This window comes from Ceratotherium simum, chromosome 36, assembly GCF_057802395.1.
Source record: "Ceratotherium simum simum isolate JZ-2026a chromosome 36, ASM5780239v1, whole genome shotgun sequence".
NCBI lineage: Eukaryota > Metazoa > Chordata > Mammalia > Perissodactyla > Rhinocerotidae > Ceratotherium > Ceratotherium simum.
In genome coordinates, this window is record NC_141935.1 from 1,584,218 (window position 1) to 1,600,351 (window position 16,134).

At 53.2% G+C, this 16,134-nt stretch overlaps 1 protein-coding gene across 9 annotated transcripts in view; it reads right to left on the reverse strand.

Moving 5' to 3' along the window:
- NAV1 (neuron navigator 1) overlaps positions 1-16,134 on the reverse strand; it is a 235,711-nt gene that overhangs the window by 60,079 nt on the left and 159,498 nt on the right. The window contains exon 1 of one of the 9 annotated variants that reach the window (XM_014794114.2): positions 9,550-9,778. The exons of the other annotated variants lie outside the window; for them this stretch is intronic. Within the exon in view, the coding sequence (XP_014649600.2) occupies positions 9,550-9,623 (74 nt within the window). The 5' untranslated portion in view covers positions 9,624-9,778. Of the gene's footprint in view, positions 1-9,549; positions 9,779-16,134 lie in introns of those variants that run through there. 9 annotated transcript variants of the gene reach the window in all.

A 16,134-nucleotide genomic window follows, 5' to 3' on the forward strand; every position in this document is an offset into this window, starting at 1 on the left:
CATATACTTCACATACACTGAATACAGAGCGTACACTTCATATAACTGGATACAAAGCGTGCACTTCATATTGGATATAAAGTGTATACTTAGCACAGCATCAACCCTTCTCCTGGCCTCTCTGAAGTGTCCTTTTACTCATGCCTTCCTCAAAAGGCCTCCTGCCACATTACCTCCCCCAAGTTGAGAGGGAGAATACCTCCCCCAGGTTGAGAGGGAGAACGGTTTTTGTTATCTAAAGATACATATCTCGGGAAAAAAATAACAATTTTGAGAACACAGGAAATGACTGGCTAGGAAATTACTTTCGGTATTAATATGGTTTTTCTTGGGCAGCTATGAGCTGAAATCTCTGTCCTGAGGCTTTAGGATCAGTCTTGGGCTTTTGGTATAATCCTTAAAGACTTGGGCTTTTGGTATAATCCTTAAAGAAGTCAAAAGAAGGAAGAAAATTAAAATAAGAGAAAGTCAATCAAAATCAAACTGGTTTTGTTCCTGGGGATGGTGCCTTCAGGCAACAGACAGGAACAAAAACATCTTGCGATTTCTTCCATCCTGTTCTGGTGCAGGACCCATCCAGAGCCCCTTCTCAGCTTAGAACCAGTCCTCGCGGCTCCACCTTGCCCTCCAGCCCTCCTCTGCCATCGAAAGGGGTCTGTGCCAAGGAGTCCTGCCTGCCTTTCTGAGATTTGGAAGAACAGAGCCTAATGGGGCCGCCCTCAGAGGTGACAGCCCCCTGGGCAACAACCAAGTGTTAGGTTTGGGTAAATATAAAGTTCATCAATTGTCACTCCAAAGGAGTTGAAAATGAATGGATATGAAATACGACTTAAGCACTAAAAATATGTCCTCTGGTCTCCCTTGCGGGGAGCTCAGTTCAATCTCACATGGATTTGGAGAAAGGAGAAACACAGAAAAGAACTAATCTAGGAGTCTGCAAGCTCTTTTTAAGAAGAGAACCCTTTTTACTAACATTTTTGCCATAAGTCTCCAATGTCTAAAACAGGTAAAAACAGGGCTGCTCTGGTTGAAAGGGAGGCAGACGCTCAGGGTCGACCTGTTCCCCCGCTACCCCGCAACGGGTGGTCCCCCGAACCCGCGCAGTTGGATCTCAGCCATTTCCTCCCCCATCACCAACACACATGGCATCCGGGCAGGTGCGTGTCTTTCTGCGTTTAAAGACCCCCAGGGAAGGCCTTCCCAACCCTCCTCAGGCACTCATCCCTATAAAATCCTTACAGCAGCAAGTCCTGTTACAGAAAATTACACAGAAAGGAGCCAGTGAAGCTCCGTGCTACTCAAAGCCTAGAACCAGCAGGATTTCCCCTGACACACTTCTGCTTTCCCAACTCCACTCTTCATACCTACACCCACAGTGCATTAAAGTGGAGCGAGATTTTCAGGACACAGAGCCATGTGAGAGCAAAATCCTTCTAGAGTTTTATAATCTCCCCAACCTTTTGAGTCCTACATGTAGCTCATCAACAGTTTTCCTAACAATCTGCCTTCTCAAGCGTCCCAAAGCCTTCAATAATGTATTTATAGGAACAATTTTCTTTGTACACTCACACTTCATCAATTTATGTAATAATTATAAAGGGTACGATTTCAACTGGCATAAACAGGTTTGGGAACAAACAACTCTTGGAAAGCACTGAACTGGACAGTGGGCGCAGAAGGGTTCAGGGACACCAGCGAGCAGCCTGCTGGCAACTAGCGGTCAGTGTGCAGAGGGCACAGAGAGCGGCAGGGGAGAGGGTTCTGCTGTATCTGATGCCCAGAACCATTTCAGAAAGACAAGAGTAAAACTCACAGGCTGAAGCCATGGTCACAGCTCCACTTCTGACCTTTCCTGCTTCTCAATACCTTCCTACTTGCTTCACCTCTGGATTTCTTTGCTATATATAAAGACCAGAGGTGGGGATAAGGAAGTGAGGCTGACAGAAATAAAAATTCAGGTTATTTCTGAATACGTGGGCTCAAATCACGTGACCAGTATTATTTTACTTGGATGGCATTATTTTACTGGTAGAACTGTTCTGGGTTAGAGAGAGTCCTAGTTCAACTCTATAACAGGAACATGGAGTGGCTAAGAGGCTCCCCAGAGCAACTGTTATGTGCAAACCAGATACCAACCCCAGGAGTCTCGACTGCTTTGGGGGGGCTCCGACAGGTTGCAGTGCCTCCTCGGCACAGCAAGATTTTTCCCAAGGGCTTTTGGACTCTCTGGGGTTCCAAGCAGCTTTCACAATGAGCAGCTCTGTGCAAAATCCCAGAATTCGTTTCTCAGAGAGCAAGGCAGCTCCTGACCCAGGTTGCACATGAGTGAGCAGTGACTTCCTCCCTCCCGCTGGAGGTGCATGGCTAGTTTCTCAGACACAGGGCGGACTGGTCTTCTATCCCAAGGTTCTGAGGCCAGGGCTGGAGCTCAGAGGAGGAGACTCTTAGGTTCCCCGCTGAGCTAACTCAAGTGTCACAGCCCAGATTCCATCTCCCTTTCTCAACCCCACGTGTGCTGATCCTCTGGGACCACAGCTTTGCCAGGGATTTCCCTATGGGAACTCCAGAAAAGAAACCCACTTGAAGATAATGGCAAATATGAGATGCATCTGTAGAGGATGAATCAATTTCTATAAATCACAGGAGAACTGGTGGTGTTACATATGCCACCTCCTTCACATTTAATTAAATGTGAATGAATCGACACTATAAGAGCAGAGAGAAGAGGACCCGGTTAATAACTGGACAAGGAAAATTAATAAATTAACAGACTGCTCATTACACTTCGAAGGTAATAATTCTAAAATGCATTATAAGCACTGAGAATCATGGTCTTCATGAACTTTCCTCATTCAGACAGCCACCTCTCCAGGAAAAGGTGATTGGTAAGTCTTCCACAAGATCGGTTCAATGCTTGCTTGAAAAGCATCTGCTGAGTTGTGAGGCAGGAACCCCATATAGTAAAGGACCCCCTGGGGGCTGCTGCAGGAGCTCTGAGTTCTGGAAGAATGTTCCACGGGTAAGCACTCAGGAGGAGCAGGTATAAGACTCTGGGCCTGGAAATTATAAGGATGCTTACCAAGAATTTATGAGAGATAAGCTCCAATGGGGAGAAACAGTAAATTATGGGAACCAAATACATATATAACATGGGAAATAGGAAGAAATGGCACAAATTTCCAGAACATGGAAATATACCACAACATAAACAGGATTTCATGAGGGAACTATGCAGACAAGAGGCATCCATCTCCAGGGATCTGATTCCCCCAGTCCAGGGCTGCTTTTCAACCACGTAGAGAGAACTAAGAAACAGGGTCCAGGATGTGCGGCACGAATACCGCTGCTGTCTCAGCCACCGTGTCCAGGGGGTCGAATTCCACAAACCCATGACCCCAGGAATGGATCCCAACTATCTGTTTCCTTGAGGGCTTTTGAGCCATAATTCCACCCACTGGCAGAAATACTATTTTTGTTTTAAAGCTGTTAAAACCTATTTTTAAAATCACGCAGGTGGCAGATCACCAGGATCAAAACCTGGTAGTCTGGTGAAGCTTTATAGAAGAATTTAAAATAATCCATGGGAAACTGTTTCAAGCCTGAAAAATAACTTTCACACACGCGTGCGCACACACGCGCAGGAGCACGTGTGCACGCACTGGACAACTGCCCGCACAGCTTTAAGAGCAGGGGCCCAGCAGGACAGCGAAGATGACAGAGGGGGACAGGCTTATGTTCTACTTTTTAAACACGTTACCCATCCATCCCACTGCCCCATAAATTCTCTTCAGGATGCATCCTCCCTCCCTCTTCCTTCACACCCAAAAGCCTTCCTCCTTCCTGAACACTCTCTCCACGTTCCCTTGCAATCTACATTTGACCTTTTCATGACCTGGCCACACTCACCGCCCTCCTGACACATTGCTCCTTGACCTGGGCATAAATCTTCCCTTATATTTCTGACTCACTTGCTTCCTATTTCCAGCTCCTGTGATTCCTGGTGTCAGAAATCAACATCCAGCTCCATGACGAGTCAACCAGACCGTGATGTGGACTGAAATCAGCTGTGGTTGCTCCCTCTGCAGCCATCAGCAGGATTTGTGGCACAGAGTAGGCAACTAATGTACACTTGCCAGTGGATGACTGATTTGCTCCTATCTCATGTAGCTGTTGTGTTTTAGGAGATCTGATTTGCCTCAATCTAAAGAGCTCTAAGTGTGACATGGCACAGAATAAATATGGTACGTCCAAATCTGGACTGTCATATAAGCTCTCATAATCGCGTCCTGTTAGCTATTTGTTGTCATCATCAAAAGACCATTCTTAAATTCCACATACGCATCACTGGAGTACGAGTCCCAGACCCCCAGGAACTTAGGAATGGACAAAACTATCACCATGGGATGAATGAATGTGGGAAAAAGCTATATAAATTGGTAAATTGGAAAAGCAGCTCCCCTAGAAGTGGGAGAACCTCATTAACAGCTCTCCTTTACAGAAAATGACCATCCCGAAAGGTAGCCGAGGCATTCTCAAGTCTGCAGGAAGCACCAAGCTCCTTAGGCTTCCATTCGGTCTGGAACAGAATGGGCTATGGGGCCAGACAGAGCTGAGTGCGAATTTCTGCTCTACCACTTAACGAGCTGTGACTGTGGACGGGCACTTGCCCTCTCTAAACACACACCCACAGCACAAAAATGGTCATATGGTCTGAATGACCCACCTACTACCCATGTGGCACCTGTAAGCAACACATCAAGTAGGAAGACTAGTGGATGAGGAAACCCAGGTTTCCTTCAGCCTCTGTGACATCAAGCATTTCTAGCCTGTGCTAACAGGACCAGCGGCCAGGCTGCTGTGTACTGTGCACATGTGCACGTGGGGAGGCGGGTGTTGATGTTCTTTCCTTTTCAATATTTCTTCCCCAATGACATGCCAGAGTCTTCATGGGATGGAGGCTTCCTAAGATTTAAATGTCCAAGAATTTAATATTTCTAGGAAATTCCTGAAGCATCCCAAGAAAGTCAGGCTGAGGATGAATTCTCACATCCTACACATTCTCCACCTGGGTAGAATTATTTGACTCTGCCTTAATGGCAAGGGCATTCTACTATTCCAGACATGAACTTAACTGGAGGAGACACTGACGCCCAGGTCCGGAGGAAACAAGCCAGTCGCGCTATCAGAGGCTTCCAGACAGGATGCCTGGTGGTGCCGAGCAGTGACAAATTCATCGAGTGTCTGTTTCAGAGGATTCCGTCTTAGACACGGAGTGTGTGATTTGAGAAGCCACAGTGATGGCGGTCTGGCTGGAGAAGCTGGAAGATGACATACAGCCTCTCAAGTGAGGAAAACTCCTCCTTCTCTCCTCCAATGAGCTCTTGTTCCTCTGGAAAACTCTCATTTTCACTTCAAGGCCCAATGAAAATGCCACCTCCTCTGTGAAGCTCTCCCTGACCACTCAAAGTATGGTCCCTTCCTGCTTGGTTCCAGTTACCACACACATGACCTGGCATCAGTTATCCGCTCTCTTCTGTCTGCTCCAGCAGACTGCATCCTCCTGCATTACTCCCCTCATATTTCTCATGATTTGAAATGACGTTATGTATGTATTTGTTGACTTTTATTTACCTGTTTTCACTGCAAGACTAGATACTTCCTGAGGACAGGGACTCTACGGGTCTTGCTGCTCACACTGTATCCCAATAGTGATACAACACAGTACCACAGTGATCCCCTCTACCCCCAGTTCCCAGTGCCTGCCTGCATCTGGGAGGTGCTCGCTACAGTGTGCGGAAGGAATGAATGAATCAACACTAGCTCCTCAGGGGCCAGCTCTGTTTCTCTAGCACCTGGCACCATGGCTGGCACAAAGTTATCACATAGTTAAAGCTGAATAAGTAAGGTTTACTTTTTAAAAGAACAATTAAATTTTTAAAATAGTGGTCTATTTTTACATAAATTGCCATCAAAAATAGGATGTATAAATATGCCATCCTAATTAGGATAGAATTTAGACTGAATAGAAATCTGAAGATGGGGAATTAAAAATGCAAGTAAAAATCAAAGATATGCTCTAAGCTGGGAACAGAGAGGCCTCCTCACTGGGGTCTCAGCAAGATGGAAGGAGGGGATGCTAAGGAGAAAAGCAGTCTGAAGAACGCAGGAGAGAACCCTGCTGCCCAGGAGGGCCCTCGGTTGGTGTAAAGCTCCCAGGTTGGAAACACTCTGACCTTCATCTCATCTCCTTGTCATGACTGCCTCCCAAGGAGGTAGACAGTCAGGAGCGAGGCCCATTTTACAGAGAAGCAAACTGAGGCCAAAGGCTAAGCAGCCTCTGTAAGGCCACAGAGCTAATCAGCAGTGGAGCCCGAGTTCCAAATCAGGTCAGCTGACCCCAATCCAGTGCTCTGCCCTCCACACCCCACTGCAGTTCCAGGTCAACTCCAGGCCTTTGTGAGGCCTCGAAGACCCTCAACTTCTGCATCTTCAGCATTTAGTATTGCCAGGGCTAGATCAGTGTCAGTGAGAAAAGTCTCCTTATGGTGTGTTTTGGGGTTGGCTTTACAGTCAGACAGATCTAGGCATGAGGACGAATCCCACTACTCCGACCTTAGGTATGCTGACTTAACCTCCCAGTGCCTCAGTTTCTTCATCTGTCAGCGGGATGATCATAAAATATACCTCAAATGGTTATTGTGGGGATTAAATGAGTGAATGTTTTTAAAGCACTTGGCACAGGTGGTGTTTTAGAGCAACATGCTACTACGGTGGGAAAGGTGACTGGCTCAACCCAGGCTGCCGCCACAGTCTCCCTTGTTAGAATCCTTCCTGCCCAGCTCCTCTCTCCTCCTTGCCCCCCAAGCAGAGGCAGGGGCTTTGCAGGAAGAGGTTAAGCCAGCAAGTGTGGTCTGCCTGCGGTGTGCGTGCCTACCGCCACAAAACCCTCTACCAAGCCGCAGCTCAGGGGCTCTGCTGTCCCTAGGCATTGTATCCTCTCACAGGCTGATTCTTGATTCTGTCCAACTGGAAGCCCCCAGCCCCAGGGGTCTCTGTGGGCTGAGAGAGCAGCCGCTGTGAGCGGGTCTCGTTCCCACTGAGCCCCAGGCTCTAGCTAAGGGTCCTTTCCTGGAGGGAGTCCAGGGGTGCTCCATGGGACAGATGCCTGGACTCCAGGCTTCCTACTAGAAGACACCAAAGGATGGCGTCTTCTGGGGCAGGAGAAGAGACAGGTCTCCAGGAGAGACCATGACACTTGAAACTGCAAGAATCATGCTTATGGAGACAGCCTCCCACAACAGATGCAGTAATCCCAGGCATCTCCTCTGAGGAAACGGAGGGGCCAAGGGCTGCTCACAGCTCAACTCCTCAGAAGCTGGCCGTGGAGATACCGGAGGGCCAATTAAGCCATTGGCCCGAGACCTCACATCTTCCCATCCTGCCTCCTTGACAGCTTTCGGGGAACCTGAGCCTGCAGGGAAAGCGTCTCTTTGATCCCTGCTGGCCCCAAATCTAGCATCATTTACAGGGAAAGTTTTGAGCTGCCCCCAGAGCAAGGCTTGGGCTAAGCTCTCCCTCTGTGGATTACAGCCAGGGTAGTTAAATTTTATATTTGAACTCCGGCAATTCGAAGACTGACCTCCACTTTACAACATCCTCTCTCTCCTTGCCTACTAACAATTCCCCCGAAAGCCTCGGGCTTGGATGGAAAGGAAACCACAGGCTCGGCCCAGCCCCGCCGGCAGACACCAGGCTGGGTAGGTATAACAAGACCTGCTCCTCCCTGGGCTATGGCAGACAGGCCCGCCCTGGCACACCTACCTAAAAGTCATTTCTGGTAAAGAGCTAGGTGAGCACTCACAGCTATGGCCCCAGGTTACATAACTAAGCTCACTGTACAAAGCTAGGTCCCCTGGGGTGGGGTGGGGCGGGGCAGAGCAGAGGAAGGGGGCAGGGAGAATACCAATTGAAAAGAAATGATGGGGTAACCTAGAAAAGGCTGTGGTGTAGGACAGAAGGAGTGACGGGCTCAGGGTAAGGGTGCTTGAATCGACTAGAGAATTTTCACATCTTCCAGGGGTTGGGGAGGAGAACTTAAGAGCAGAGTCAGTGCAAACCTTGATTCGGGGGCCACACCCTGCATGGACTTGCAGTAGGTTCTAAGCTGGGGAGGCAGTGGTCAAAGTGTGGGAGGAGGTTATGAACAGCCCATCCCTTCTAGCTTCTCCAGGGCCCAGGGACTCAGGGCTCAGCCCAGGATCTCACCAGGAGTAAGAATCCCCAGAGGTCACTAAACAGATCTATTCTCTGTTCATGAACTGGTTCCTCTTATGACATCCCCCACCATCATTTTAGCAGAGTGACTTGACTCCAACAGTCCCAAGTCACATTCCAGAGGGGCTGCAGTCTGTCCTACTGTGGTGGGGATAAAAAGTTTGGGGCCAGCAGGACTCTGGCTTCCAAGGGGCTCCCTTCCCAGGCTCGCCCGATTCTTTTGCTTAACCCTAAGCCTGTGAGTTCAGAGCTGCAACAGAGCTCCTGGAGAGCCCTGGGGGCTCCCTCCAGGACCCTGTGGAAGCAGGAGGGGGTGTTACAGGGTGCAGCTAGGCTCCAGGGCTGAGGACTTGAGGAGGTTTGGGGGTGGGAGGGGTCACAGCCCCAGGCATCCGGCCTCCATTCAGCTCCCTAATCACCAACTTCCCTCAGCCCCAGGTCAGAGGGAGGCTGAGGGGAGGGAGGGTGGACACTGGGGCGGGAAGCTCCCAGAAAAACCAGAAGGCATCAGCCCTCTTTCTCTGGGCTGGAAGTTCCTAATCCTCTCTCAGAAGTGGAATTCCCAAGTCAGCTCTGAGGGTCGGGACTGTGGGCACACTCACTCCTCCTTCAGGAAGGAGCCTCGGTGCACCCTTCTCCTTACAGGACCCCGTGCTATCCCCCACAGTGCTTCTCCCCAAATCTCGGGGGCTCCATCCCTTCCTGGAGTAGGGCCCCAGGCTTCACTCCCTCTCAGAGGGATCCGACTGGCCGTGTGTGGGGTCACAAATTCGCTCTCCCTCCCCCAGGTCTCACCTTCCCGCCTCCCACCACCTCCTTTCACCCCAGGACGCCCCCGACGCTTCCGGGGTTAGAGAAAACCACCCTGAGCCGGTCTAGGGCTGCAGCCCCCTCCCCGCCCTCTCCAGGCCCCCAGCACCCCCGGCCCCCACCCCGGCCCCCCGCACTGCAGCGGCGACCGTCCAAGTTCAATCAAGTTGTGCTATTGTCTCAGCCTCATCACCGTCTCCGGGGAGCCCCGCGCCCTGCCTTCTCCGTCCTCTCCCTAGCCCCCCCTCCCACCTCCTCCGCCCCCAGTGCCAGCAGGCCCTGTGTGGGGGCCGGAGGCTCCGGCGGCGCTGGCACTGCCCCTGCGGGAGAAGCGAGCGCCAAGACCCTCCTTCCCGCGGACCCCACGCCCACGCCCGAGGCTGCGGCTGCGGCGGAGTGGGGGGCGCGCGCGACGGAGGCTACAAACGTGACCCCCGGACTGCGGTCGGCGAGGCGGGCGCTTACCTGCGGGACAAATTCACCGTCCTCCCCGACCTGGGCAGGGGCAGATGCAGCATCTTCCCAGCTCGGGCGGCCATGCGCTGGGCAGCCTCAGGCGACCCCGGGAAGGCGGACTCTGCACCCGGGCAGATGTACCCCTAGAAGGCGGACCCCGTGCAGGCGCAGCCCGGGCAAGCAGACCCAGACCGGCGCATCCCGAGAAGCCGGACCTCGAACCGGGACGTGGGATCCGCGCACGCGAGGACAGAGCCCGCCTCCCGCGCACCCGGCCCCGCGCACTTACGGCTCCAGCTGTTCTTAAAGCGACAGAGCCCCGTCTCCCGTCGCCGCCTGCTGTCCCGAGCGCGCGACTCCGGCTGCGCGCGGGCTCTTTAACGCCCGGAACAGGTAGACAAAGGGCCACTGCAGCCCTGCCGTCCGGCGGCCTCCAGCCTAGGGGTGCGCACGGGGCTGGGGGCCGCGACCTCCCCCGACTGCCCCGGCGCTAACCCCTGGGACACCAGTGCGTCCCTGGGCGCGCTTACTGGGGCGCACAGGATAAGGGGGTGTGGGCAGCGGGGCGTCTCCAGGTGTCGAGCACGGGAAGCCCACGTGCGCGGTACCAGCTGGGGAGGCCTGGCTGAGCCCTCCCCAGAGAGGGCTTCCTCCCGGCCCCTGCTGGCCCCTGTCCAGGCTTTTAAAATTGATCAGAATAAGGGCCTGGGATCAGTCCATGCCTATCGCACACGTGGAGGTGGGGGTGCATATAGCCGGAGGTGAGCTCAGGAACTGCTCAGTTTACAGAGAGGGGGGTGGGATGGTGCGACCCCCTCAGGTGCCCACAACCTGAGGGCTGGGGCCTAACCTTTCTCCCGCTGGGGAATCGTTGGGGCGAAAGGGGTGCGTGTTGGCGGGAGCTGGTGGGGGAAAAAGGACTGTTCACACCATGCGGGGGTCTGTGCCTTCATCCAGGAGGCACTTGCAGAGGCTTGAAGCTTTTAGCGCAGAGTATGGAAAAAACAGAGGGACCCAGGAGCAGGGCTCTCCCCTTGAGCCCCTCTCCCCTGGGGTCTCCCTGGTAACTGAGCTCTCCCTGTTCCCGAGAATGAGGAGAGCTGCACAGGTGCCCGCTTCTTCCAGGCCTCATTCCTTGCTCCTGGAAGGGATCAGTGTCTCCCGTTGGGTCCCAGTCCCGATGTGACTGGACAAACTGGGAAGGCTACCTTTTAGAAATGGACAGATTATATCTGCCATTTCTTTAAACAACAAAAACAGCAGCAATGATTTTTTTTTAAAGCCACCCACCAAGTACTGAACTAAGATGACCGGGAAGCACAGAGCAGCAGTTGTCTCTGGCACGTGGGCAGCCTGGCGTGGCTGAGCCACACACAGAGGTCCAGGCCACCGGCGTTCACTTTAGCTTTCTGAGCCCCCCACAAATGTTAAGGGAGGGGTGGGCCTGGCCTGGTGGCATAGCAGTTAAGTTCATGCACTCCACTTCAGCGGGGCAGCCCAGGGTTCGCAGTTTCAGATCCTGGGCTTGGACCAACACACTGCTTATCAAGCCATGCTATGGCAGGCGTCCCATATAAGTAGAGGAAGATGGGCATAGATGTTAGCCCTGGGGCCAATCTTCCTCAGCAAAAAAGAGGAGGATTGGCATCGGATGTTAGCTCAGGGCTAATCTTTCTCAAAAAAAAAAAAAATTGTTAAGGGAGGGGAGACACACTCCTCTTGAGACCCTGCCTCCTCCCCAGCAGTTAAGGAGTTCTGGATGGTGCTCTGAGTCCTGGGAATGGACCTTCCCCTTAAAGCCCACCTCGCTCCAGTCTCCTGACCACCCAGTGCTGCTGATGTGGGGCTGCGGCCCTAAGGGGTGACTCCCATTCTCAGAGGGTGGGAACCTTGCAGAGGGGGCTCTCTTTCAGGATCCCTGAACCGTCCGTCTAGGTTGCAGAGGGGTTGTTGTTTCTGAGGATGCGCACTGTGGCCAGCTGTCTGATTGTGCTTTGAGATCAAAGGGGAGTAAAGGGCTGCAGCAATCCCAGCACCCATCCCGCAGGCCCCCAGTGGGGGGCACGTCGACTTTTATTTTTATTCCCTTTAATCTTTGGGGAGATGCATCGGGTCCCAAGCAGACCAGCTTTGAGGACAAATGGGAGCAAGGCAGGTGGTTCTCTCCAGCACATTCTCCCATCTCAGTCCAGGTGGGGTCCCTGGACCAGCCCCTGTCCTGGTGATGTCCCCAGCATCCCCTCCTCAGCACCACCCTACATGGAGATTCTGCCCCTGCAGCTGTGTTGGGCTGCCCTGGGTCATCTGGGGAACAGCTTCTGGTGACGTGCACCATAAGGGATTCTCTTTAGCCTCAGCCAGCACGGAATCCTGAGTAAAATGACTTTGTCTCAGCCAGAGGAATGTCACCAGCAGGGGATGTTTTTCTCCAGATCAAGCTGTGCGTTTTCCATACGGTTTCCTCCTTTGCTGCTTTCTGGGCAGAGCCTGGAGGGAGGGAGATGAGGCCTGGAAGGGGTAAGGCACAGGGTTGACTCGGAGGGACGAGAGTCTTCAGTGCAGGAGACCGAGCTGTCCCTGGACATTCCTTCACAGCCCCACAGAGCCTGTGTGGCCCTATGCCCCTTCCTCACACCTGGCAGCCTGCCTGCCCTCCCTCCACCCTCCCCTCCCCGTGCATTTCACCCCCCACAGGGACTGGGGGACAGAAAGAGAGAAGTCTCAGCCAGCAGCTCAGCTCACGGGAGGGGCTCTCAGCTTTCTGAGTCCCCGCTAAGAGGATTCTAGACTAGGGGGTCTCTGAACCTCCTTCTCCTTGGGACAGATTTCTGTGCTGCCAGAACCCACAGAATCTGAGGTTTCTCTCTCTACGTTCCTCTTGCCTTCTCGAGGAGGAGGGTGGGTTCCATGGCACTGTCTGCCTTCCTCCACCTGATGAGCCACCTTCTCGCCTGGTGGAGCAGGTCCTGGAGGCTCTGCCACTTAAATGAGTAGCGTGCAGACCAGCTCTAGCTATCTCCAGCCCCCCAGCCAGGGCGCTTTGTGCAATGGACAGCAGCGCGGGAGGGAAGGCTGTCTGGGGGCTTTTGTGAAGACAGGAAAACAGCGCCCCTGAAGAGGCCCTGCCCTGGCCCATCACGGGGTAGGCAGAGTTGGGGAAGGGTATGGCGGCCTAGTTGCCTTGATACAGTGGGAGGCATGCAGGGGGTGACTCAGAGCTCTTCTTTCTGGCTCCCTGGCCGCGTGGCTGTGGCTTGGGTAGAGGGAGTGGGGGCCAGCAGAGGTGCACATGGTGGAGAGGGAGACGCCTGCTGAAAGTGAGCGGGGAGGCAGGCACTTTTCTGGAAAGAAAACCCGGCCAGAGAGGGAGAGAAGAAAAAGGCCCGTCTATCTCAGATAGGCTTCCTCTGTCTCCTCTGGCGCTTCTCCTCCAGGAGCCCTGGCAGCCATGATCTCGTTTGTCTCCTGTGCCAGGGCCAGCAGAGTGGCTCATTCCAGGGGGAAACTGAGGCATGGAAAGGCCAGGAAATATCCAGAGTGGAAGGCAGAGCCCAGGCCAATATGCAAGAGGTCCTTCAGCCAGATTCCCGTGGGGGGTGATCCCCTCCCCCACCACCTCTGAGGATGTCTGGAGCCACTTCGGCTCTGGCCCACGGTCCTCTGGACTGTGCTCCATTTCCAACAGAGACCTGCAGAGAGGTCTGTGGGAGGCTCTGGTGGTTTCCCTGACAATCATCTCAAAGGTTGTTGGGGTTGGTTAGAGCAAGACAAGAAAAAGAGACTTCCAGGAAATTCCATGTGGTCTGAGTGTGTTCCAGTGTCACCTGCCTGGGGCCTGACCACACCCCTGATCTCCTGGTATGCCCCAGAAGTGAGATCCTTGAGAAGACTAGGGCCCCAGGGTGGGTGTCCGCTCTGTCCCTTGACCTACCCTCACTTCCCTCTTCCCCATCAAGTAGGAGGCTGTTTACTTCCTTAGCTAGAAAGGCTCTGCCCCTCCACAAGTCTTGGCCAGTCAGAGATGCTCCCTGGGGACTTTGGGGGAAAGCCAGCCCGAGACCCCACCACATCCTGGCCAGGCTGCGCTGGCAGCATCTTGGCAGAGGCAGAACAAAGAGCGTTTCACTGTGTGGAGAGGGGTGATGAGAAAGAGAAGGAATTAGACCAAAACAGAGGGGCAGGGACAGGGGAGAAAGGACTTAGGGGAGTCAACCCTGTGATCACTCTGCGGGGGGATCCTATGCTGTCCTGGGGAATGACCTGGCCACATCTCTAATCCTGGCTTTTAAAAACTTACCCCCAGGTCCCCCAATCACCCCACCGAATCCCAGAGAATCATCTGCTGTGACCTTGATGGAGACATCTACCAAAGTCATTCCCAGCGTATGTAGCACTTTCACATCCAAGGTGACACAGGTGTTATTATAGTTGTTTAGAACATGAAACCCAGACAGGTTAAGACAGTGGCCTTGGGTACTTTGGCCACCTGCGTGGAAGCCGTGATGACATTAGTCCCGGGCCAGGGATCACTCTCGACTAGATCTCCAGTGGGTTTCTTGACCTCTCAGGGGATCTGAGTTTTCAAGAGCTCCTTGTGCACGACCCCGGAGAGGTTCTCTCCACTCCTGACCTAGCAAGACTGTCCCTTTCCTCACCAACCTCCAGGCCCTTCCTGGAGGACATGCCAGGGAGCCCAGAACAGCTCCACTTCATGTGGTCAGAGAATCCAGAATGTCAGAGCCGAAAAAAGTCTCTGGAGATCATCTGGTTCACATATGGAGGAAATTGAGCTCAGAAAGGAAAAGTGACTTGCTCAAGGCCCTTCTACAGAAGCCAGGCTTCCTGACTCCCAGGGCAGTGTTCTTTCTACTAGTCAATGCTGCCATTTCTCACCAACTCCCTCCCTGGGCCAGCCTGGGCTCAGACAGAAAGGTTTTGAGGGTAGTGGGAGAGTCTGGATGGGGGCACTGGAGTCAGGAGATGCCCAGTGGAGGGTCCCAAAGCCTCGCCCTAATCCCAGCTGAGACGTCTCTGGGGAAGCACATGAGCCTGCTGGAGGACAGGGTCCTGCTCCCGCCTGTGTTCCTGCTCCGCAAATATTTATCCAACCTCTGAGGAGCCCTGCCCCTCTCATCACCCCCCAGCTGGGCGAGGCGGCCCAGAGGAAGCTCCCCTGCCAGATCTGAGAGAGTGAGCTACTGTTCTCCTCCCACCATCCCAAACATCAGTCTCTGTGTGGTTCTGAGCACACGGGACAGATGAGACAATGGGGACGGAGACAGGAGAGAGGCTGCCTCCCCAGTAAAGGCCTGATGGGCCGTCAGCTGGCCTCCCTGGGCAGAAGCGCACACGTGTGTGTGTGCGTGTGTGTCTATAATCCCTCCAGCTCAGGTCCCTGAGGCCAGACGCAATGATTCCAGAACAACCTGAGCACCTGCTGCCCCAGGTTCTCTGCTACCAAGTTGGATCGCTAATCTCCAGAGAGAAAGAAAAATAAAACCTTATACGATTTGAGAAGGCACTGTAAATATATGGCCTCCATTTATCCTCCAAACCCTTCACACCACTTCCACCTCTATGTCCCTGGTCTAACCGCGTCTTCTCTCGCAGTGATCATCTCAGCCACGTCCTGTCCATGCTTCCAGGCTTCCCTGGTTCCCTGTGGTCATTCTCCTCATCGTAGCCAGGCAGATGCTTCGCAAAACATGTCAGATCTTGTTGCTCCTCTCCCTGAGAACTTCCCTTGGCTTCCCCTCTCCCCACAAAGTCCTCCCCGTGGTGTCCAAGGCCCTTTATTACCTGGCCCCTGGCTACCTCCTGATCTGACCTCATTTCTAACTACTCTCCCCTTGTTTGCTCTGCTTCAGCCACACTGACCTTGCAGTTCCTTGAACACAAGCCCGTGCTTGCCTCAGGGCCTTTGCACATGCTCTTCCGTGCACAGTTTACCAGAGATGCCTTCCCTGACCACCCAATCTCAAGCAGCCCCACCCATCCCTCTCTGCCCCTACCCTGCTCTATTTTCCCTCGTGACATACAGCACCACCTAATCTACTACATATTTATTTGTCTGCTTGATTGGCATCTCTTTTTGGTGTGTGAGTTTAAGAACATGTCTGTTTTTTCTCCTGATGTATCCCAAGTGTCTGGTGTAGTAGGTCTCTACAAACATTTGTTGAATATATGAATAAACACCATGAGGTGGGCATTATTATCATCCTTCCTTCCAGACAGTGAGACTGAAGCACAAGGAGGCGAAGTAACTCATCCTAGGTCACGCAGGTAATGAGTGGCAAACCAAGGATTAAATTCAGGTCAGACGGACTCCAGAATGTTCCACAGACTTTGCCACCCTGCCTCCCAAGAGCAGGAGACAAACCACAAGGACTGATGGAGACATAAGAGACTGTAGCTGCTGCCTCCCAGACTTCGGGGGCACCTGCTCAGAGCCAGGAAGGGCAGCATCTCAGCTGGAGCCACACACCAGGAGCTCCGTGTCCCAGCTACATCCAGACCACGGGGGCCATCTGAGGAAAGTTCACTCCCACGTGGGCACAGGGCGGCGGCTGTCCCCGGGGCCCCTCTGTGAAGGCT